Below are 25,114 nucleotides of genomic sequence, written 5' to 3' on the forward strand. Positions count from 1 at the left end.
TGTTTACACCAGCTGGACTGGATCAGTCGCCTCCAATTGAATTGTTTACATGAGGCACTTTTATTCTGATTGGGCTGTTATTCTGATTATTTGTGAAATATTAGGGTCCATTTAAAAGCAGCTGCTGAAAATATCGGATGCCTCCATCATATTTTACCCCGCATTATGTCATTTCATGCCCTCGGGACAAATTTCACAGAGAATCTGGTGGATTACGTTACAGCATTGATAGATCGGGGGTGTAACGTTTGCTCTTTTCATGCTGAATTATGATCTTTAGACTCCTCTGTGTGTCGTTATTTCACGTGATACCACATGATGTGCCCTACTTAATTTTCCTGTTTTTGTGACTGTGGTGACAAGCTCGTGCTTTATTTTTGTCTGTGGGTGGGTGAAGTGGCCTAAATGCATCAGTCCCCAAACGCATCGCGAGGGGCCCAGGGGAGCAGCGTGCTCCCCGAGCATCAGATTGGGATTCCAGATGTTTCCTGGTAATGGGCTCTCAACATGCATTATCCTCTCCCTCCTCCTCCTCACAGCCTAAGGGGAGAATCCAAAGCACCCAGCGCTGTGCTGTAGCCCACATACAGCAGATTACTGATGGGTATAAAAAGCTCATAACCTATAGCTGAGCAAGAGCCCAGATATCTTTACAAGGAATAGGTGGTTTTTGTGGAATGTGGGAAAATCCAGCTACATTTTGTTTTTTTTTGTTTTTTTTACCTGCAACTCAGGTGGCCAGTGCCTCTTAAAGCTAATTTATATTTCCTGCCTCTGCGTAGCCAGGAGGGTTCACATGTTGTCAGCTGCTCAAATGTACACTGATTTCTTATACATCGGAAAAGCAATTTCCTCTTGTCTTGACAATAATGAAGATAAAAACAAAGACATGGAAGGTGGTTAACCAAAGCACATTTCTAAGTTCCATTAAATCCTAAATTTGGAGCTTGAGATATTTCACTTTCTCATCAAAGCATTGTTATGTACGTATATTATGTTCAGTTACCACAAATTCTAGATTGAAGCACAGAGTATAGTCACAGACTACAAGCCAGATGTGGTGAAGCATTTTCTCCTGTTATATTAACCAGCATACCATGATGAGGTAACAGTAACATGGCACATTTCCAGGTGTTTTGCCATACTTGTTTCTTACCTATGGCCATATGCTGCAGTGTGGCGCTAGATGTTGCCAGTGTCAACCGACAACTTGAACCTTCATCACTTATGGAAATGGAATCTTGCATGAAGCAGTTATCAGCAAGGATGAAAATAAGTTCATTTGTTAGGAGTGAGCTTTCCAACTAAAGGAAAAAAGTTTTTAAGTAGATTACGGAGTTAACGTTACAAAAAGCATCCTCATCTGACAAAGCCATTGGAGGTTTAACTTTTACCTGAACTGTTGGAATGTCTGATGGTAGCCATGTGCAGCCAAAAGTTGAGCGACTTCTTGGTAGACCTTCTTGTTTGGAGTCATTCCATTTATCCTCATGTTGGGTCCTCTCATCGGTAACCAAACAGTGGAATGTCCACACATCGCCATTTGCCATGTTCCCAAATCCGGGTCAAGTGAATAGACGAAATTATGGTCGCTCTTTCTGGTAGCCTAGCTGTTTAAAAATACCATATTGCACATCCCATAGAGCAATCGTGACAATTCTCTCCGACCAATTAGTGGTCTACAGTGTTTTTCACGTTTTAGTGTCAGCTCAGCTCACTTGGAACCTTGCCCAAAAAAGTACCCAGTAATATCTCCAGTGGAAACGTAAAAAAAAGTGACTTGATCTGAGCTGCACCATAGAGTGGAAATGTCTGTTTTGGATAGACTGTTGTTTGTCTTTAGTTAAAGTGCCCTTAGAAGAAATTTGAGTATGTTATTATGAAGAACTAGTGATAGTTCGCTGGACAGCTCACTGCAGTAATGACCAATGGAGATGTCACTGCCTGACTGTGAGACTGACTGACTGTGTGCTCGTATCTGTTTCCAATTAGCCAGTATGCCACCTCAGAGGAGACAAAGAGACAGCCGGGGTTGGAGTCAATGATAGGGTCAGAGGGGTATGGGACAGGACTCTGATACAGGCGCCCAGAGGCTGATGATAGATTTAAGGTTTCGGTGGGGTTGTCTCGCACCAACAGGGCACTACTTTGAAGTATCCCACCCCCACCCATGTCTACTGAAATCAGTGCCAGGAGAACTCTTTTGAAGACCGACTTTCACACACAGAAGCACACGTACGCACAAACACACACAGTGCGATCAAGTTGCATTGAAAGACTTATTATGCATTAGGGCTTTTACAGAGAGCCGGGGGCAGATGTTAAAGAGGGCAAATAAGAAAAGATGAGAATCTGTTCAAAGAAAGGCTTAATGGCTCTGAAATGGATGGAAATAAGTTGTGCACGCAGGCCAGATGGGTCCAAACATGCCTCGCTTTTCACCGATACTGCTTGATTGTGTCACGGCACTGATTCAGGCCTGCTAGACGCATGAAGCAACAGACTGCATATAGGCCCTTTATTAAAAAATCCTGTTCATCAGGCTGTACCCCAGCATGAATCATCAAATCGAATTTTATGCACAGGACTATTTTAGAACATCCCTGAATGAAGACGACTGTTGACAAACAGATCCAGATGGCGTATAAATCAGAAGCATGCTTGGATCTTGTGTGACAGTTATACATAGATGTGAGTTTTTCCAAAGCAGCAACCCTAAATTTGTCTTTGCTTTTGAGGAAGGAGCTTATCTGATTTACTCAGTAATACCTCCCTCCCCATCTAAAGTCATCTTCAAACTACTCAGGGGAATTAATTCACAGTTCCTCCAGAACACTGTGTTATATATAATGACCCAGGAAAAGCAGGTTAAGAAATGTGCTTTGCTTTACTTACTGACTATCAGAGGATTTATGTACAAGGTCTTTGAGTTCAGGTTCAGCAGAGTAATGAACGGCAAGTATTAGACCTGACGGGAACATCTTTAGATAAGTATAAATAACACAAAAGGGGGTAGTTTCCTGTAATTTCTCTGTAGTCCATAGCAATGGCTGGTAATTAGCTGGTAATTAAAGAACATAGTAAAATCAGACTTTGTAACTTTTACTGACCTGTGGCAACTATGACCACAAGTGACAATTACAGAATAATACTAAATGCTAAAACATAGTTTCACAAGTGGAGAACAGTAATCAAGTTTCAGTAATTCAGTCATTCAGTAATGCCTGTCATACAGCAGCATCTCAGTTGTTGACTTCTATAAATAGAACTTTTTTGTCATATTTACTTGACTTACAAACAGGTGTCTTTGGCTCATCCAGGTGCACCTAATGGCATTTACAAAAATCAACAGTGCCTGAACAAAAACAATCAATCAGAGTCAGCTTCGGTATTTGATAATTGTTTGGATAGTTGATTTATGAGTCTCATTTCTGGGTAGTCACATACCGATGTTTTGGGTGTGAAGGTGGCTCTGATTGGATATTTTTCATTCAAACCAAGAGGATTCTTGCAAATGCCATTAGGAGCCTTAGAGGAACCTGATTGACATATTATCTGTCTCATGTATGTCAGGATATATTGACAGTGTCAGCAAATATGACAAAAAGTTATTCTTATTGAAGTTAACAGCTATAACTTTAAGTGTTAGCATGGAACACTTGGGCAAATGTTCCATCAATGGATAGAGCTCTCAGAAACATTTGGGTTTGTGGTTATCAGTATATTTCAAAATCTAACCATGCTAGCTTTCCAAAGTTCAAATTTGAAATGTGAATCATTTGCCATTCTTGCTTTGAGAATGTCTAATGCCTTGCTCTAGCATTTGATCATTTTTCCAATTATTTAAATAACTGACATGCTAAATGCAAGGTCATTGTTAACCAAAGCATGTGGATTCCTAGCGGTTGTCCTCATTCTCCATCAGGAATGGGAATAATGGCTGAATGTCACTGACTCAAGGCTTGTTTACCAAGGCCACCTGCACATACATGGGTATTTTCATGGGTTTATTGGCACATTACACAGCAGCCCTGTATGCTCCCATGGTGATTTCTGTGCAAGTTCTTTGTTTAAGATGTTCGAAAAGTCAGAGGTTCATAAAACATCACCTCCTGTCCCCCCTCAGCTTGTTCCTAATTCTAAAGAATGCCATCAATGTGAACAAGAGCTAATTGGACAACGCCATAGGGTGCGTTATTGTAAATGAACTCTCTGTGCAGACGAGAGCTATTAAAGTCAGTAGTTATGGAGGGTTGTTTAACTTGAGTGTTCTCATTAAAAGCGGTCTCCAGCCAACAAAATAAGCACTTTCTCATAGCTTACACAGTGCAACGGGGATAGAGGGAATGCAACTGTAAAAGTGTATGTGCAGGGTGGAGGTTTAACGGGTGGTCTGTGCAACATCACCACTCTCTCTAGACTTGCATAAAAAATGGGCTTTAGGATTTACTGAGCTCAAACTCACTCCTCTGCTTTATATGCAGTCCCCCCTCACTATCAGACCCCCACCAATTAGTGTCCTCACCCTCCACCAACATCTGCAAGCAATTGCAGCTTGATGGAAAGCACTATGCTGACCCTGGATCTCCCTCGCTGACTCTCCCTTTTGTCAGCCTCCCCTCCTTCTCCACTCTCCAGCCCCCCTTCCTTACGTCTCCCCAACTCTCTTTTTGCCAGCTACCACTCAAAAACGGTCACAAAATTCACATTCACAGCCTCTACCAAACCTTCTGAATATTAACCATCGTCCTTTTCCTTCAGATCCAGCAGTGGGAGCAGAACCTGGAGAAGTTTAACATGGATCTGTTCAGGATGCGCTGCTACCTGGCCAGTCTACAGGGTGGAGAACTGCCTAACCCAAAGAGCCTGCTGGCAATTGCCAGCCGGCCCACCAAAACCACACTGGGACGCCTGGGCATCTTCTCTGTCTCGTCCTTCCACGCACTGGTAAGGAAGCATAAAGAATCAGAGGACCAGCAGTGTGTCCTGTCCTAGATGCTTTTTAACATTCCTTTCTGTATGTGATACTTCAGTTTTGATTTACTTGATGTGTAACAGTAACCTTGAAAGTCTTTTAATCATTTGAGACCAAAAAGCAACCTGCAAGCACTCCCTTTGTGCATTACTGGAGGAAAATAAACCTAATTAAGATGGTCTGATTAGATGTAATGTTTTGTGTAGCTAAATGATTGCAGTCCTGATAGTGTGTATCTGTTCAGATCTGCTCCAGAGATGAGGCCACACTCAGGAGGCGCTCACTGTCCCTGACTTACAGACAGCGCAAGAGAGGCCTTTTCTCTTCGCTCAAAGGCCTTGACAACCTTACAAAGAGGGGCCGGGACAAGAGGCCCTCTGCATCACAGGTACTACCAAACATGAACAGACACGGATCTTTTGAGATATTTAAAGTCAAGATGAAATGAAAAAATGTCTGTTTAGCCATTTTTTATCACATCCCTGGTCATATTTTCCACCTATTTAACAATACATGCAAAAAAAAAAATCTTAGTGTCCACACAGGCAGAGTTTCTGTTGCATTTTTTTCCTTTCATTCAGAGAGGGATGGAGAAAGAGATAGAGAAAGAGTGCACTGGGAAAACACTGCCCTGCAACCAATTTTTCATGTTTCTGACATATTCTACATATATAGACATTAAAACTGTAGTGAGTGTCATGTTGCTGGTGTAAAGTTGATATGTTGATATATGACTGTCAACAGATCATTTTCACTGTGTGTTTTTGCAGACACCCACACGCGTTTCTTGAAAGAATAGGGGAGACCCCAAATCGCTAGATGAAGCTGTAGCCACGTTTGATGAGCATGAGCCGTGCTGCTCACATGGGCTGTGTGGCTGCTCTAACCTGTTAATATGTGCGCTGAAACAAATTCCAACATGCTGCACACGCACTGCTCATGCAGCCAGTGATGCCCGGCCATCATATCAAAATTCCATCATGTTTTTTTCCCCTGTAAAACAAAATATGATGTGTGCTAACATCAGCTTGTACCAACCAATTCCATTTCAATTTCAACCAGTAACATCATGACACACCCACTTCAATGTTCAAATTAAATTCCTTCCAAAATGTTATCAGTAGCAATTCTTCTTGTGCAAAGTTAGCAAAGTTGTCCTTAAATAGTGTTCTTTCCAGTGTTTAAAGCACTTAGACCTTGAATTGACACTAGATAATCTCTTTTGAATCCTAGAGTAATGAAACTCTTCAGGTGGTCTGGATTGGCAGATCATTAATGCAGGATCCCCCACTTCATGTATTCAGCAGGGAAAACTATTACACCCATACACACAACATGAGAATGCAAAATTCATAAGCCATGCATGCACACAGTGTGCAGGTGTACTGCACAATGCTTCTCTTGGGACGTCCTGCTGAGAAAAGCCGTGTCTTTACACTTACGCCCTCAGTGCACATTGTGCATATTTGTTAATGAAAAAACCTGAAAACATGTTGGCTTATTGCTTACTAGCATGTTCAACGCCCGTGTTGACATGAAAGAAAGCAAGAGATTGGTACAGTCATGCCGTGCTTTCAGCACATTTTCCCCCTCAGGAGATTTTTATTAATTAGAGGCGCATAAGCTCATGTCCCCCTCCTGCGATGTGGTAAATTTAAACACACACCTCCCATCAGTATAAACACAGAGGAGCATTCCTTACCCAGGTGCTGGAGGTGTGGGGGTCTAAATTCTCTCAGGTTAGTAATTAGACTCATGAAACTGTATTTATTGATACAGAAAAGCACCACTCTGTAGCCTGAAGGTATGGATCTGGTGGTCTGTTTTCTATGGAAGCCCATTGCCAGTAAAAGTAAATATAGTAGTAAATATCCTCACAGTCAGTCATAATTATGAGGTAAATCGCCAAATTTTCTAGATAAAAAGTCATGATTATGAGATAAAATATAAAAATTATGAGACAGAGTCATAATTATGACATTAAAAAAACATCAAATTTATGAGATAAAAGTTGAAATCATTACATAAATATAGAAACTGAGGTAAAAGTAAGGCAAAAGTCTTTGTGTTTAAAAGTCATACATTTATAAATATGTTGTATGCATATATGTATATGAGTTGAAAAAAATGAAATTGTGAGTTAAAATGCCGAAATTATGATAGAAAAGATGTAGTCTAGTGTACAGTTTTTATCTCATCATTTATACTTTTTATCTCACCATTATGATTTTATCATAGGAATATTTTATTTATTTTACTGGCAGAATTTGGCCTCCATAGTTTTCATAATCTCCACAGGAAGCGCTCATTTGCTCAAGGCTTTTATGGACCCATGTTTATCTGTCGAGACTATAGGAAGGGGGAGCAGTGTGGTTTTGATTAACAGCAATCTACCTTCATTTCTCTTTATGCTGTGAGGTCAATATGGGGGCTTTTGTTTTGAAGGTAGCACAGCTAAGATCCAATCATGTTCGTCAGTAGGCGAGCCCTGACTCCTGACTGCTTACAAAATGCTCCCTGTCCTGTTTCTTATCTTGCTCACCTATCTCACCAGCTGCTCTGATATTGATGTTTGTGCATTTGCCCACGTCTGTCAGCGGCTAGGTGTGTGTGTGTGTGTTGTTATTTTTCTGGGGAACTCCAGCCGGCCGGCCTAATGAGGCCCAGTTACATTTCGCAGTGCAGAAGGTCGAGGTGGCGCTGCAGCACACACATGAATTATTGAAAGCCATATGTGGTAGATGGCATTCTCCACTCTTTTCTCAGCCCCACAGACACCAGCAGATGGTTGGTGTAAAGACGCTAAATATTAAACAGCCTCCCTTTATTTTTTCCCCAGGTCTCCCTTCTCTTCTTGGCTTGTTTTAGTGCGTTTCTGATTTTTTTTCTCTTTACATAGAGGCTAATAAAGAACAGAAAATGGCTGGTACAAGATTTCTGCAGGTTTCAACAGATCTTTTAAAGATCTTTATTAATGCAGTTTAAGAGATATAAATTATTTAAGACCTATGTCCATACTGGCAAAAGAGTATGAAGAATATCAAGGAGAATCTGAGTCCCAGAATTATTTGCAAAGAAATGAATTTATTCACATTCAACATGAGCATTCAATTAAATGGTACAGGGCTATTGCATTGTAGGGTTATTATATAGAAATGTTGGGGTAGATCGTCTCATGACAGACTTTAGTGTTGCTCCCGATGTGAATACAGAAAAACAGCAGGCGTTTGCCGGTGGCATTTTATGGCAGCTTTAAGTTTAACTGTGACTGTGCCTTTATCATTCAAAGTTCTAGTCTTAGTCTCATGACCAGTCTCAAGACCACTTTTCGAAGATTTTGGTCTCATCTCGGTTGCAAAAGCATTTAAATTTGGTCTTGTCTCAATCTTGGGCAAAGAGTACTCAGGATTTTATTTCAAGACTGGTCAAGACCACAACTGTGGGGATGTAACTAAATCGTCTGTGCCTCATCTGAACACTACAAACTTCCTACTCAGACCGTTTTCTTGCACAAGGCGGAGTGGAATTCAAATAAGAGATTTTCAGCTTCAATCAAGCACTGAATGTGATGTTCTCAATTTGCGCACACTCACATTAGGTAAAGTAATGTTAACAGAAACAACTACAGTTTTAACTTACTACTTCTAAAAGTATCTCTTTTTTGATGAGAGGATATGTCATGTTAGCAGTGATAAGTTCTAAATGGGCTGCACAGGCTGCATCAGGGGTTTTTGGTATGTTGGTTTTGTTTTATAGTTCAGAGTGATCACTACAGTTTTTTTTTTTACCTAAAACAGATTTAAAAGCAGGGCTGAAGTAAATGCAACTTTATAAAAGTACCGTTAACTTTGTAATCCAACCTGGCAAAATCGCGTTTTAGACATTTTAAAGCCTAAAATTCAGATTATTGGATTTCAGACTTTTTAAGAACCCGTGGAAACCCTGCGGTGAGTGCTTCAAGGGGTTTCTAGAGTGCTGGGTTTTCCTAGACATTTACTGTTTACTGTCTTTTGCAAAAGTGAAAGAGTATTGTTGTGTTACTTGTGTTTATTCTCTGTGGGAAATCCAGTTGTGGCCATTTTAAATGACATCATCAGCTCCTTGGCTGCTCTAATGTGGTGCTGTCGAGACACGTGCTTGCAGGAGAAGGATTTGGATAGCGAGGCCATCTTGAGGAGCCAGACTCTCCTCCATGCACTTAATCTTCTGTTACCTTCTCAGGTTCTCAGACTGTGCTTTCTCCAAGACGTTTGAGATATCTTTCTTTGGTGCTTTCCTCCCATTTACTCTCAGTTTATCCTCCAACTCCAACCTTTTTTTGCCTCTACCTCTATCCTGCTTATTTAATCTCTTAAACCCAGAGTTTCATCTCGCTCTCTCCCAATTTCCCTCTTCATTTGTCTTCCCTTTTTTCCCTTCAGCTGCGTCCTCTCTTTCTCAAACTCCCGGTTTCTCAGAGCATAAACATCAGAGTGTTAGCCGGCGGTCCTTCTCCCACAGTTTCCATACTGACTCATCTGTGTTGACTAAGCCTAAATCTCATTTACCACTGCGACGCCGCGCTCGACAACCTTGCCCCAAAGTCATGCTCTCCCCCCGTCTCCTTCTCTCTCGTTCTCTCATCTCTCATCCGTCTTAGGGGAGCTATGTATACAGTGAGGAGCTGGCCGGCAGTCGGCTGTGGGAAGTAGGCCAGAAAGGTCTGAGGATTTGTGGGAGAGTTGGTAAAGCTTTCTAAAATTAGTCAGTTTACGGCGAAGCGGCACTGTTTACAGCCACTTTATAAATGTACTCGTGTTGTGGAGGGAGAGTTACTGTACTCTGCTGCTCGGAGGTCAGACGAGGGTGCTCACTACCATAACAGGAGCCGTAGAGTTTTTCTTGTTGGAAAGGAAACTTCTGAGGATTGTTTTTGGAGAAATTTAATCCTGATCCTTAGAAAAAGCGATTGCCCCGGCAAGTCTCTTCCATATGCCAGTTCTTAACAGGATAGTTCAGGTTTTTTGAAGTGGGGTTGTACGAGGTACTTATCCACAGAAAGGGCATTGACTACAGTGTCTCTTTTGAGAAGCAGCAGGAGTATCGGTGCAGGAAGCTAAGTAATGTACTGCTGTGGGCAGGGTCAGCAGCAAAACATAGTTTAGCCACCTAAAAAAATCAATATCAGTTTAAGTGTAAGCTATATTTAGAATATTGTCAGTGCTTTACCTTGCAGTCAGACCACCTTTACCAGCTGTCATGTTGCCTTACAGAACAGAGGAGCTGCTGGTCGACCACTGCCTCAATCTGTTAGTTTGTTTGTGTATTGTTGTGACTTCAGTGAATCTGAACTAAATCTTGAAAACACAGAAGGTACACTTGTAAACAATGCAGATTTCACCACAAAACTGACTACAACTTGTTTAAATCCGAACCAATTTTTAAATTTGGTCTTTTATAAACATGAGAAATTGAGCATGACGGTGCTTCCTTGCAGTTAAATTCAGTGACTGTGGGGTGATCTAATTAGCTCTATGACAAAACATTACCCTTTTGAATAACCATAACTTCCACTGCGACATGCAAGCTCTAACCATTGAATAGTCAACATCAAGTGTAAATTATTTAGAATTTCAGCTTTTATAAATTTCTCCAAAAATGTTAATTTTTATATCCATTAGGGTTGGGTCGCATTTCAGCCCCAATATTCAGATGTGTTCAATAAATAAACAACATAAAACCACAAAATGTCAAGAAAGGGCATATTCTTACTCTTTTTTTCCTTATTAAACAGAAAAATACGTATCATACCCCTTCTGAATCCATCTATACACCCTGAGATGCATATGATAACTCTGCCTCTGCAGGTCGGACAGTTGCCAGTACACAAAAATGATGCAAATATTCTAAATCTCAAATTTTATTTTTATCTTCATTCATACAGTCTTTGGAGCAACTCATGAAATTGAAATTATTCAAATAATTTACCCGTGATGTTGCCTGTTCAAAGGTTCCAAGCCTTCATGTTCCCAGTGGAAGCTGTTGATACTCAGAGAGTTCATGTTTTGACATAGAGCTGATTAGATCACCCCCAGTAAATGAATTTAACTCCACTACTAAGCACTATCATGTTCAATTTCTTTAATTTATAACAAACCAACCATTGCATGAAAATTGGTTCAGAATTAAGCAAGTTACAGTCGATTTCGTAGTAAAATGTGAATCTTTCAATGCACATTGTGTTGTTTACTAGTGGATCTTGACCTCCCCAGTATGGGCGAATTCAGTATCTATATTTCTATATCTACGGCACTGATTGCCATCTACTAGAGGTAATACAGTATGACTATGGATAAGTACCTCATACAACCCTAACTACCCTGCATACTATCACACCACACTAACATAACGGCAGAATACAAGTACCTTTTGAGCTTTTGTTAGACCCAATTTGAGAACAAAATGCCCCACTTCTATCACCAGCCGTGCCGCCCATCATGTCCCTCCTGCCCGGTGACAGACTATCTCAGCAAAACCTGATAACTGCGGCCTGCTTGAGCGAGGGCTGGTGCTACACCCTCACATAACGGATGGCTCCATGTCACTGATGTATTATGGAGTTGTTAAAGCCCTCTGAGGCTGCAGAGTCACCTCTAGCACCAGGCTTAGCCTGACACAACACGCCTTACAACCACAAGCCGGGAGAGGAGCTGGAGAGGGGTGGCTGAGGAAGATATGATGGATCAAGAGTGGAAAGAGAGAGGGGTGGATGTGGAGATGGAGAGGGTGGGGGTGCTGGTCTTTCTCATCAGTAACCGGACTGTTTCACGCTTTCATCTTTCTGCTACATAGAAACCACTCAGTGTCCATACACACCCCCTACACTCTCTCACACATGGCATATTTCCACCATTGCACCTTCAAAGGCTGCAGACCCTGTTTGGAAGCAGAATCAAAGCCCTGCACTCGCCACACGTAGTTTTTAATTAACTACTATAATAGCACCGTGTGTGTCTAATATTCTGTTGCCGAAGTGGCTGGGCACTTAATCGCTCATGAGTCAATCAGTGCGGTGCCCCTCTGTCTGTATTCCTAACTGTACGTCTCTTGATTTCAGCTCTTTGAGAGCGACGCTGGAGGTCAAACGCACGTCCTACCTCCCCGGAGCATCGAGGTGAGTCACAGTGCTCAGTAACTTTTTACGGTTTGTGGATCTTTGATATATCTTTTAAAAATTCCACTGCCATCTGTCACATCCATCCTGTGGTACCATTTTATGTGCAGAATTATCAGTTTCAGCGTGAAGTAGCCATGGCAAAAATGGGTCTGCTGCTGCTTTGACCTCTGCTGTCTTTCATGGCTTTGATAGTGGGCTGTGTAAAGATATTTTTGCGCACTGTGTGTGTGTGAAAGAATCAGAACGTGTGTGTGGGGATCTGTCTGTGTATATTACTGGTCCAGGATCAAAGCAAAGATTCCTTTCATGTTGATTTTCAGGTGTCTGAAAGATAAATAGACAGCATATCTAACAAGATCTAAGAAGATTTTTTCAGATGTAGAAGCATGTTAAACTTCCATGTGGACAGGGATCCAGTTTACATCATAATTGAGTTAATGGAGAGTGCTGAGTGTTGACCAGAAGCACTGGTTTGAAGTGTGAGTGTATGGGTTTATGGTAAAAGTGTTAAATTATTTAGCATGAATTTTGGCCATCTGAGCAGCCAGATGCTGGAACTGCAGCACTGACAAGTTATCGTGTGGTTATACATACTTAGATCAAGAAAGTGTGAAATATTGCTGCGAGCTTCAGCTCCAAACCTTACGGTCTTTTATGATTTCACATGTGTTTGTCCTCTTGGTCAGGCTTTTTCATTTCATACTTCAGCAGCTGGACAGTAGGGGTGCTGGTTAATGAGACTGCATTACAGTTATGATGATGTTATACTTATTCAGTAAATATTGAGGTTTCTGACCACAGCAGCATTGCTGCAATTTAGTCCCTCATAGTATTGCTGCATTCCCAGATCTCAGCAGTTGACTTGCCAAAGATTTTGTTGTTACTGATAGGAGTGATGGACAGATTTTTGGAAATAAGACCCAGGTTACAATGAACCAGAATGATATATTTTAAAATGTTCTTATCCTCTTCTTGCAGAGTTAGATGATCATTTTTTTCTTCTTTTCTTTTATTGTCTGTCCGTTTGTATTCTGTCCCCAGAGAAGATTGATTGATTGAAACCACTCACATACCAGCAGCATATCTAGGCTAGGACTAGGGGAAAACAGCTAGCCTTGTCCTGTCTAAAAGCAACAGATTTCACCTAGCAAGACTAATTCACCATTTTACAGTTTGGGCTGTAGGTAGTAGCTTTTGATTATTGACACTTCCCTTTAATTCATAATTCTGCTTTACTACAACGATTATTCTTATATTTTTAGCCATTATTGGTCATAATATTGCACTTAATCAAAGTTTCTGAACACGGCAATGTAGCTACAACTTAGTCTGATGTAGCATTGCTGCATTCCCAGATCTCACTGATACTTACTGATAGGAATGATGGACAAATTTTGAGAGATGAGTCATCCCATATTTTGGGGATTATTTGTATCTGCTTTCTTGTTGAGAGTTTGATAATAAGATATTTTCCTCTTTTCTGTCTGTCCTTGTATTAGACCATTTCAATCACTGTATCTGTAATGTCACCACTGTTTTAAGAAAAAATGAGAAAATCACTTTCATGTCTGTCGGCAGTTGGTTAGCTTAGCTTAAAGGCTTTAAACAGGTGACAATGCTAGCCTAGCTTTGGCTAAATGTAACAAAATATGCCATCCTTAATATTATCATAATAATAACAACAACAACAACAACAACAACAACAACAATAATAATAATAATAATAATAATAATAATGATAATAATAATAATAATAATAATAACGATAATAATAATAATAATAATAATAATAATAATAATAATAATAATAATAATGAAGATAATGATAATAATAATAACTTAACTATAATAATAATAATAACAACTTAATAATAACATCCAAATATGCCTCCAAGGCTCACTAATTTGCATTTTTTTGTGGTGTAGACACAATGAGAGAAACACTCAGGGAAGACACTGTGCCGCAAGACCAATATTTCAGCATCTAACTCCACCTAAAACTACAAATTCTTGTTTCTACATTTTGGTTTTTGTATGGATATTTTTCTGAGCCTTAGTTCTGTCCTCCATGTGAAAAGGAAGCAAGAGAATTGTTTATTATAGTACATTTTGCTGTTTGTCGCTTCAAACTCTTAAATCTTATCAAAGCCTTCCTCGATGAACAGATAAAGGTTGGCGCTGTCAGATGAGCATAATGGACACTTTTAGACAGAGCAGGATGGGGTGTTATGAAGATTGCTCTTCCACAGGATGCAATGATTCATATTATGAGTGTGTGGTGAATGTGGCGAGTGTTAAAACTGCCCCCATTAAGGGTCTTGAAATGGACTCAGAACAGGAAGTGGTTTGGGGAAACAATAATGGCCTTCATTGGGTCGACACTTTAATAGTGTTTTGATCCTCCCTAGATTTTGGCCATGGACGTGGAAAACAGTTTGATTTAGTAGAGATTAAGACTCTTCAGGGTGGGAAGTGGGAAAGAGGGAGACGGGGAGGAAAGCACAGCTGTATTGATTTTTGCCGACACATTCTGTACAGTTCTTCATCTCTGTCTCGATGACTGTGGGTCTGTTGTCCTACTTGGGTCTAAAATCCCTTGAATTGCTCTAATAAGCAATCATCTTCCTCTAATCCTTTGACATGAAGTCAAGTGAAGGGTATGTTTGTATGTGTGCACTCAAGCTTAACAGTAGCTGTATGTGCACTCTCGTGTAGCATGTACATACGTAATGCAGGCATGATGTTTTATAGTCTAACAATAAACTATGTTATTGATTTTGAAATGATTTAATTGCTTTTTAGTCTATGACCAGAACTGTGTACATAGCGACAGTTTGTTATACACAGCAAACGCCTGTTATTCATAGAAGCAGTCTGTTAAGGTCCGGTCACACATACATGAATTAAGAATTAAGGGGCATTGTCACAAATTCACCCACATTCTTCACATTGAGTTTAACTTGGATGAACTTTGAGGGGGCAGAGTCACAGCCTCAGCCAATAACAAAGACATTCACCTCCCTCGGCAGGTGATGGCCATTCCTCTGCATTTGCGTATGTGAGACTAGGCCCGTATTCTGAAATAACAGACTGTATCTTGCCATAACTGACCAGTCAGAATCAAGTAATAAAGATGATATGTTAAACTTATTAAACTTGAATGAATAAAATGTATCAAATGTACATAAAATGTTCCCTGTAAAACTCAAAAATATAAAATCAAGTAAACTCCAGCCAATGTCAGGGTCTTCACTGTCCTTTTGTCATGATTTTAACCAACCAGCTATTTCAATAGGCAGAGGATGTGCTGACACTGTCTAGCTGTAGGTCGTGACTGCTGTATAAAGCAGTGAGAGATAAACATCTATATGAGATGAACTTTTCAGTAATATGGAGGCAGTAATGGCCTCCATAGAGGTTAAAGAACAGTTCACATTGACTGGCATAGTTTGCTCTGCAAATGCTCCATCCACCCACTCCTTCTGTCAGCATCGGACTGAGTTAATATGTATTCGCTGCTAGACAAAATTGCATGAATGTTTGACTTATGTTACTTAAACATTATTTTTGTAACTTAATGCTGCACACACTAATTTCGAGCAGTTTGCATATTTAAAATGAGTGCATCCCTATGGAAATATGTTCAAGAGTTAAGATCCAAGTTTAGCTCCCTCTCCTTTCACATTGCTCCTCTCTGCAAATGAAAAACCAGCTGAGACAAGTGTTTTCTCTCTTTAAAAACAAAACTGGCTCACCATGTCAGTACCCTTGTCCATGACACATTGATCCCTCTTTCTGTGTCACCACCTCTCACCACACTCCGCTACACGCGGGTACGCACCTCTGCTGTAACTTTGAAGTCATATCTGAGGAGCAGGCACCAGTGTGAGCCAGTGAGGCTGGTCATTATTGTCACCTTGTGCGTGTGTGTGTGTGGAAAAAAGTGTGACAGCGGTGGAAAGAGGAACCTTGGGTGGAGCTTTGAGGAAATGAGGAGTAATACTCTTTTAATAGATGTAATAGGGGGGAAACTATGAAATTGTCTTCAACTACTTTTCTTCATGGTCACTGGATCTATTTGAGGCAGTACTGTTATATTTGTGCCACCCAGTTGCTAAGTGGAACAGAAAGGGTGTATTTTTCACCGTCCGTTACTGCACATTCCATCTTTAGAAGCTGCAGGGTGGAGGACGGCTTGCTTGGAAATAATTTCCACACTTTAGAAGGAAAGACTGAAGTATTGGTTAGAATTATTTGGCTGAATGCAAACGTAAATAGACTACACATCTCGCCACACAGAGCACTTTTTGAAGTCCAGCGCGTGCCTGGACCGGACTCTTGGCAGGCGTTCATGGAACGTTGACCAGGCAACTGTCGGCCCGTTACGTCCCTTCTCTGACCATGAATGAGTGTACAGTGTTAGTCAGCCGCTGGTCAGGTCAGCGCAGGCAACCAAATCTTAGTTTTCCGGTCACGCCATGTTGCTGGGACACAGAAGGGGTGGTTATGCAACCAGTTGCCATGACGGCTTGTTTTTTCATCCTGTGTTTTCAAGCATGACCTCACATCCCTAAAGAGGTGGGTGTTGAAGTGGCACCTTGTTTTCCTTCATCCCCACAGGTTAGGGAAAACATTTGGTTAAGAACATTTTAGCTTTTATTTTGGCGTTGATTCATTAAAGGGATAGTTTAGATCATTTGAAGTGGGGTTGTATGAGGTACTCATCCACAGTCTGTGTATTAGCTATAATAAATGGCGGACGGCATGGCCCCAGTCTGGTGTAGCAGAGAGGGGCACCAGCACGGAAGCTTAGCAAATAATTTTAGGCACTTAAAAAAGGTACACCTTAAAAAAACACTAGTATCAGTCTAAGCATATACTATATTTATAATATTTTTGTCAGACAGCCTTGTCTGACCAGATACTGCAATTATGTAACCCAAATGTCACTCTCTCTAATGCAACCAAACTCTATAGGCGAAATCAATAATTTTGTCTCCCAGAACATAGCAGTTGCTGGTCTACTGATGCCTCAGTCTATTACTTGGTTTGTGTTATTGTGTGAATTATGTGTTTTAAAAGGATAGTTTGGATTCACCAAAGTCACACAATAATACAAACAAACTAACAGATCAAGTTAGCGGTAGACCATCAACTCCTGTGTTCTGTGAGGTAAAATTGCTGATTTCACCTATGGAGTTTAGTTGGTGTGAAAAGAACAATTTTTGGCTGATATAATGTCAGCTTCATGTCAGGAAACGTCAGCAAGGTACTGCAGTGAAAATATTCTGAAAATATTGCGTACACTTAAAATTAAGTGCCTTAAAATACATTGTTGTCCCTGTCCACACAGTTTATTGCTTAGCTTCATACAGCAGTAGTCTTGGTGTTTCTCCAAACTGTGGGTGTGTTGACTGCCATCTACTGTAACTAATACACTGACTATGGCTAAGTACTTCATACAACCCTACTTCAAATAGTCTCAACTATCCCTTTAAGAGACTAGTCAAGAGGACATTTAGATAGAAAATGAGGCAAATGTGTGTCTGTGAGCTAGACTGACTAGACTGAGTTACCTGTGTGCATTGTGTGTGTGTGTGTGTGTGTGTGTGTGTGTGTGTGTGTGTGTGTGTGTGTGTGTGTGTGTGTGTGTGTGTGTGTGTGTGGAGCTAAGTGATGCTCTGAATCAGAGGCCTTAGCTTGTCCCTTTAGGCTTTTTGTCTGGCAGGAAAAAGGTCTTTTTCCTCTTGAGGTGATGCATCAACAGCAAGCAGCCAGCTTCCAAAACAGACAGAAAAGCTCACACACATGCACCTGAGACAGAAAGCCTCAGAGAATCACACACATAGCACTCTCCATTTTTACAATCTTACAGTGCATTTAAAACATCGCTATATACCCAGACCTATTCGCTCAGGCAATTATCCCTCTTGGTCCCATGTCTAAGTTTAACCAAGAAGTCATATCGTCTTTGTCAGAAGTGCTGAATCATTGGCTTCTTTCAGTATATTTGGTGTGATTGAGTGTTTCCTCAAGATTGAGGGCCTTGATAATTGTGGTCTTCGGCTGCACTGTGGCGTCTCCCACAGCCCCCTTCAATGCAGCAGTGGCTGTTTTCCCTCCAGAGACACAGAGTCGCAACCAAAACCCCCAAATAAATGGCTGCCTGTGAGGCTGAGCCGTGGGCTAACCCTCCCCGCCATAATACCCAGCTCAAACCTCACTGTTAATGCCACCAACAAATGATAACCTTCAAATGGCTGATGTGAACATTTGACTGATGTTTAAAGAAATTGTCTCTATACATCACTTTCCTCAAAATGACTCTTGTGGCTTTTCAAACCAAATAAGTCTGGGAGAGCTGCGCCGATCTCATCTGGACGTCTAGACCTGTCAGTCGACCCTTGCCAATCGTCTTGTGTACACGGTCATTACGATGACTATTATGTGGAGCAAATGCCGTCTCTATGTTGTCAAATGAATTTCTGAAAGGCTAATTGTATGACATCTTTGATCCGCCGCTTGATCCACAGCCAAGCATTTAAACTAATGGAACTGTATTGATTTGTGTGCTGTTACTCAAAGTCTGCTGCTCTCTCCTTCCCTTACTCTGTTTACTTCCTTCTTCCCCCTTTCTGTTCCCTCTCTCCTCCGTCTTACCTCCTTCCTTTTATCTTCCTTCACCCTCCTTTCTTCTTACCCTCTTTCCCTCTCCCACAGAGGCTGGATGTGCTGACCAGCATCTACTCCATGTCGCCCCCCGAGGGCAGTGTGTGGGACAGCCACAGCGGTGCCACAGACGTGCTGACGTTTGTCTACATGCCAGACGGCCTGACAGTCCAAGTTCCTGTCAGAAGAGACCAGACAGCAGCCGACCTTCTCTCGGCAGCTTGCAAGGTGGGGTTGGAGGCCAGTTGCGGAGAAATGATGACACCACAACAGTTGCTGCATATCCCTGACAGTTGTTGCAAAAATCAAACAAAAACAGTGATGTCATTTGGATTTAGTTGCCTAGAGGAATTTTACACAATCGTGCCATTCATACATAATGGTGAGAATGTGTTTTCCAGTAAGTTTAAGTATTTGTGAGTTAAAGGGATAGTTCGAGGTTGTATGAGGTAGTCATCGATAGACAGTGTATTACCTCCCAGCACAAAGGCTAAACACTGTACTGTTGTACACAGGGTCAGCATCAAAAGATATTTTAATCACTTTAAGATGGTCCACCTTAAAAAAATCAGTATCAGTTTAAGAAGGTTTTCACTGCTTTACTTTGTCGTTATGCAACCTTCTCTGACGGGAAACTGCCATTATATGAACCAAATATCGCTCTCTCTGAAACAACCAAACTCCACAGGCAAAATCAGTCATTTTACCCCACAGAAGACAGGAGTTGCTGGTATACTGCTGCATTTAGCTTATATAATGGTGGTTTCCTGTCAGAAAATGCTGTCACGGCAAAGTAAAGTGGTGAAAGTATTTTAAATATAGCAGTGATACTGATACTGCTTTTTTTTCTTTAGGTGGACTCTTTTTAAGTAGCTAAAATACCTTTCGTTTCTAACACTGTCTACAGTAGCACATTGCTTGACTTCCATGCTGCTACTCCTCTCTGCTCCTCCAAACTGGAGTCATGCAGAACTGCATCTACTGTAGCTAATACACTGGCTGTTGCCAAGTATCTCATACAACCCGACTTCAAATAATGTGAACTATCCCTTTAATGTTCTAGAAGTTTTTAGTTATGTCAGGTGTGGTTTTGTGGTTTTGCAGTCTAACAGTTAAAACATCTGTAGCAGCGTATCCAGTTGTATTATGCTTACAAGAGCTTGAAATAACACACTTATTCATCCAGTCTGTGACTTCACACTGTCCCATAAGAATGACTGCAGATAGATGGATGCACAGAGACACATATATAAACACATCACAGTCCCACGGGCAAAGCTTTTTTGTTTACTGCAAATTTCTCATCACTAAGTGTAAAGCCGGTGAATAATTCACACCTCGGCCGTGCAGCAGATGTCAGATTAAGCGCTGGTGCATGAAATGTGTCCGATGATTTTGTGCATACAGGCTGCTGAACATTAAGGGACTCTTGTGTAAACAGGTGAAACAGCTGGACCCGGGCCTGCACTGCCTCAGACTGCACAGACGAACAGGGCAGGACGTGGTGGAGACTCGATACGTGGCTCCCGGAGAGCTCCTCTGCAACGTGGTGAGCAAGGAGGGCATAAACAAGCACACATAAGAAACAGAGTGCTCTTCATTATCTGCTCTTTATTTAATGTGTATTGATTTGTTTGATATCACCGTGCAGGTCAACGATCAATTGGAGGTGGTCCTAGTTAATGTGTTTACACTGCACATGAGCAGGCCAAGCGGCAGCGGAGACTTCGGTGAGTCGGCTACATGTGTGAACTGTTTTATGTCTAGCTGCGTGTGTCTAATTTTATGTTCATCTCATGAGGTGGTGGAATGTAACTGTATATATTTACTTATGTACAAAACTTAAGTACAAATTGGAGGTACTTAACACAAGTGTTTCTGTTTTATTAAATCTTCTATTTCTCAGAAGCAAATATTGTCTTTCCTGTCCAGTGAAACCATGTATCTCCAAATGTGTTGAATTAGAGTTTTTCTGATAAACTGAAGGATGAAGTGTTCCTGGGCTGGTAGTTTTTCCTCAATTTAATCAAATTAATCAACAATGAACAGAACAGTTAGTTGCAGCCCTACAACAGAATACAAAGAAAGTAAAATTAGCTGAGTTGTAAATGTCTACAGCAGCAAAATGCAAAACACTGTCAGGTATCATTTTAATGGACAATAAGTACTTTTATATTTGATACATCTAATACTTCACACTGTGATACTAGTACTTTTACTTAAGTAAAGAATTTGAATACTTCTTCCACAGCTGCCTGCTGTTGTCCTCTTTTTGTTTGCCTCTTATTTGTCTCTCTTCCTCCCACCAGGTTTTGCAGTAACAGGACACATTGACAGCCAGAGGAACAGCAGGATTTTTGTCAGTGAAGTGCTTCCTGATGGGCTGGCATTCAATGAAGGTGCCCAATTTAAGAAAGACCAATATCGCTCTCATATGTGTGCATCTGTGTCATTTTCACCACCTATTTTCTGACAACACACTCATCTGTGTTTCCAGGTCTGCGTCCAGGCGATGAGATCCTGGTGTTGAATGGCCGGTGTGTGTCGAGCCTCGACCTGGCACTGATCCAGACACTGTTTGCTGAACAAACCCTGCACCTGAGCCTCAGGCGGGATGGACCCCGGCCGTCAACCGCGGCGCTGAACCTCCCAGCCCCTCCTCCCCAACACCACTACCAGGAACTTCGCAGCAAGCACCACCGAGCCAAGTCCTCCTCAGGTGCTTAAATCAATATGATATTAAAGGGATATTTTGGATTTCTTGAGCTCGGGTTTTAACCATAACTATATTTGGAATATTCCTGTTATATTAGCTAAATTACAACGACAGAACTTAGACAAACAGACTTACTATAAAAAAGTTGCTTGCTCCAAAGCCACCAGACTCCTTTGGCAAAAAAAAGAGTAATTTCACACTGCAGAACACGGGAGTTGCTGGTCTTGATCAGTTGGGTTCTTTATTTCTTTGTCTGACTTCGGTGCATCTGAACAAATCCTTGAAAACACAAACTAACTGATCAAAGCAGCGGTAGACCAGCTGCTCTCAGGTGAAATTACTGTTTTTGTCAAAGGAGTTTGGTGACTTTGGAGAGAGAGCTATGTTTGGCTTGTACAACAGCTGTTTTCTGTCAGGAAAGGCTGTTTGATGGCAAGTAAAGTGGTGAAAATATTCCCAATATAGTGTACACTTAAACTATTTTAGGTGACTAACATACATTTTGCTGCTGACCCTGTCCACAGAAGTTCATTGCTTAGCTTCCTTGCACCTGTACCCCTGCTGCGTCTTCAAACTTTGGGCGTGCTGTACACTCACCATGGTTAAATACCTCATATAACCCCACTTAAACAAAAATCTGAACCTTTAAATGAGCTAAAAACATGAGGAGATCTCGTCACTTGTGGGAATTTTTTTGTGCTAAGAGGCTGTGTCCTTTTACGTCATAGAGAGACATTTAGCAGTAAAATTGAAAGAGAATTTGATATTGATAGCCTTAAGTTTCAGTTTGTTAGTGTCCCCAGTGTGTGACAGATGGTGAGAGAGAGAAATTTTAGCTGCTGTGAAACTCTTGGCACACCCATCAGGGTAGCACTCTCTCAGTTCTGTGTACATACGAAGGCACCAGTTTAACAGCTTTCTCTGAAAGCAAGCTGTGTCATGCTACCTGTGAAAAGCCCAGATCTGCCAAGTTAAAGCTCAGTTTACTCATTTTTGTTGTGTGATCAGTTTTGTAATATGTTATAATTAGGTAGGCGTGTTTTGGGATGTCCTTTGATGTGTTGTTTGTAAGGAAATGCTATTTATGATATGTAAATCTAAAGTTACTCCATGGTCTGTTACTAACTGTAGCAGTATTTACTGAAAAAGTAGGTAGTTTTGTTGCCTAAACCACAAAACAGCCACCACGCTTCCGTTACAGTTAACATCTCATTCAGAGCTCTACTTCCTTAAAAGAGGCTTGTTCTTGCTTCACTGTCAAAAGTCAGAAGAAGAGAAGCAGTAGAATAAGCTCCAGATGAAGTTTCACAGCTCTGTGTATCCCGGGGGAGATGAACCAGTCACGAGGGGCTTTTGACCGCAGAGGGCTCATTATCACTGTGGATGTATAGTATCCTGTCAGGTCGGTTTAATCTCAATGTCAGCTGAACAGTAAGGTCATCCATGCAGCCGGACAAACACAGCTGATACCCAGCTGGTAGATACATTTGTTTGTTTGTTCAAGCCTCACTCTTAAAGGTAAGGAGAATTTAAGACACTTTAACAACACTGTCAGATCTGTGTTATCATTGAGTTTAAGATTAGATACAGTTGTTTTTTTTGTAAGAATTTGATATGGCCGCAGATTAGATCAGATTATAACCTCAATTTTAAACCATGGTAATGGAAATTTGTCTTGGTGCTGGCAGGGATATCAGGCACAAGCACTACCTATTTCCCATTTCATTACTCGTAAATATATTTAAATTTTTAATTTAAATTTCTCTGGAAAGAGCAGAGAGGGGCGTGTTTTATTTTGTAACAATTCATATTTTTTAATATTTTTGAGGAAGTCACAGAGATGAAATGCGAAAAGAATGACTTGCAGACTAACACTGGATGATGCTGCAATTTCATAAAGTGCAAGAGCAGTTTTCAAAGTTTAACAAGATGAAGTAAATACTTAAAAATAAAAAGCATGTGGAAAGTGGAGGATTAGTTTAGGTGGAGATTTAGTTTTAGTTTTTAGTTTTAGTGTTCTATACAGCTGGTACCAAAAGTTTCCAGTCTCCTATCAGGAAACGTGCATTTCAAGTCAGAGTTCCTATTTGTAAACTCGAGGCAAATCCACCTGCCTCAACTTCATGAAAAAGCAGTTGTCTGACATCACATATGACAGCACCCATGGTAACGCAGAAAACCAGCAACTAAAAGGCAACATTAATTAAATTAGCTTGTATTTATTCAAAATAATGCATATTACCACATAGTTAAACCTGTTCTGCATATAAAGTGATGTTGATACACTTGACAGATAAAGTTTTCATGGTCAGCTGTACGTTTGGCGTCATGTACCTCTCTTGCAGGTCAGAAGTTGGAAAATACAGCTGGGAAATTCTGACCTCTGACTTAAACTGTAATATGGCAAAACATTAAGTATATCCTAATACATAGTTTTTAAAATGTAATATGCTAGTATACTAAGCAGAATCCAAGCCAGCATGCACTTCTGGTTGTTCTGGCCCACAGTCCTCTACATAGTAGAAGACACATCAAATTGACTGAGCTGCTAAGAGAGCACAGACAGCAGCAGCTCACTGACAGATGACAGTGAATTCAGGTGTAAAGCTGTGTTCAAAATTGCATGCTCTTTCTTTTTACTTCAGATTTTACATTAGGGACTGCGACAGATGTATGAGCAAGAAGGCCAAAGTTCAAAGTACAAAGTAGTATGTAACAATTGTAAGGATACTGCGTGTATAGTAGTACATACTTTGTAAGAGCAGCTGCAGTACATACTAAAAGTAAAAAGAAAATGTCTGCAATTTGAAATGCAGCTGTAGTTTTTCCTCGCCACAGTTGCCTCAGTGCTTGCTCTTGGTGGGAACTATTGGGTCTCTCCTTACGAACAGCACCTGAGATAAGTAATATGATTTGGCGCCATTCAAATAAAATGTGACTTGACTTGACCGGGTCCAGATGTTCCCAGTTGGCACTGATGACTCCCTGCCCCACCCACCTGGTGTCTGAAAAACATACAAACAAAAAGACAGATTGACAGGGAAGGAGGGCATTTAGTGACCTTTCAACAACCTGGTTTTCTGAATGAAATTAAAAATTTACAGAAAAACCTTGCTACTGAAAAATGTACAGAACATCTGATGCCTTTTTATTGACTTTTCTCACTGTTTGGCTTCCAAAGACACAGTCCAAACGGTGAGTTTCAGAGAAAGTGTTCGAGCATCATTTTAATGATAGTAATTCATTAGTGCTTCCTCCACTACAGCCATAATTGAACACAAAGGGATTAATGACTTGAAGGCCTCATTACAGTAAGTGGTGTGATCAAAGTGCCTGCAGTTTTCAGCTCTGTCTCTAGAGGGCGTGGGATCCCAGGCAGGCTGATAAGGAGGAGGCAGGGAGGTAGATGCCCACAGTGGGAAATTAGCACTTGTCTGACATTCATGATGGCATTCCTGGAAGGAAACTGTCTGTCATCTCGAGCCATTCTGCCGGATGTAAATGTATAAGACAAGAGACTCCGATTCAGATGGCTGGATGTCTTTTGCAACTCTGATATTTGGTTGACAATGATTGCCAGTTTAAGAAGGAGAAGTTC

At 40.9% G+C, this 25,114-nt stretch overlaps 1 protein-coding gene across 2 annotated transcripts in view; it reads left to right on the top strand.

The window, feature by feature from the left end:
• Positions 1-25,114, top strand: part of tiam2a (TIAM Rac1 associated GEF 2a) — a 99,145-nt gene that overhangs the window by 44,046 nt on the left and 29,985 nt on the right. For both annotated transcript variants that reach the window (XM_084741844.1, XM_084741845.1), the window contains exons 7-14: positions 4,762-4,947; positions 5,220-5,363; positions 12,072-12,128; positions 18,852-19,028; positions 20,242-20,349; positions 20,452-20,530; positions 21,110-21,199; positions 21,298-21,519. In XM_084741844.1, coding sequence (XP_084597970.1) covers positions 4,762-4,947; positions 5,220-5,363; positions 12,072-12,128; positions 18,852-19,028; positions 20,242-20,349; positions 20,452-20,530; positions 21,110-21,199; positions 21,298-21,519 — 1,063 coding nt within the window. The remainder of the gene's footprint in view (positions 1-4,761; positions 4,948-5,219; positions 5,364-12,071; positions 12,129-18,851; positions 19,029-20,241; positions 20,350-20,451; positions 20,531-21,109; positions 21,200-21,297; positions 21,520-25,114) is intronic.

This window comes from Lutjanus erythropterus, chromosome 18 (genome assembly GCF_056507025.1).
Source record: "Lutjanus erythropterus isolate fLutEry1 chromosome 18, fLutEry1.hap2, whole genome shotgun sequence".
Taxonomy (NCBI): Eukaryota; Metazoa; Chordata; class Actinopteri; order Lutjaniformes; family Lutjanidae; genus Lutjanus; species Lutjanus erythropterus.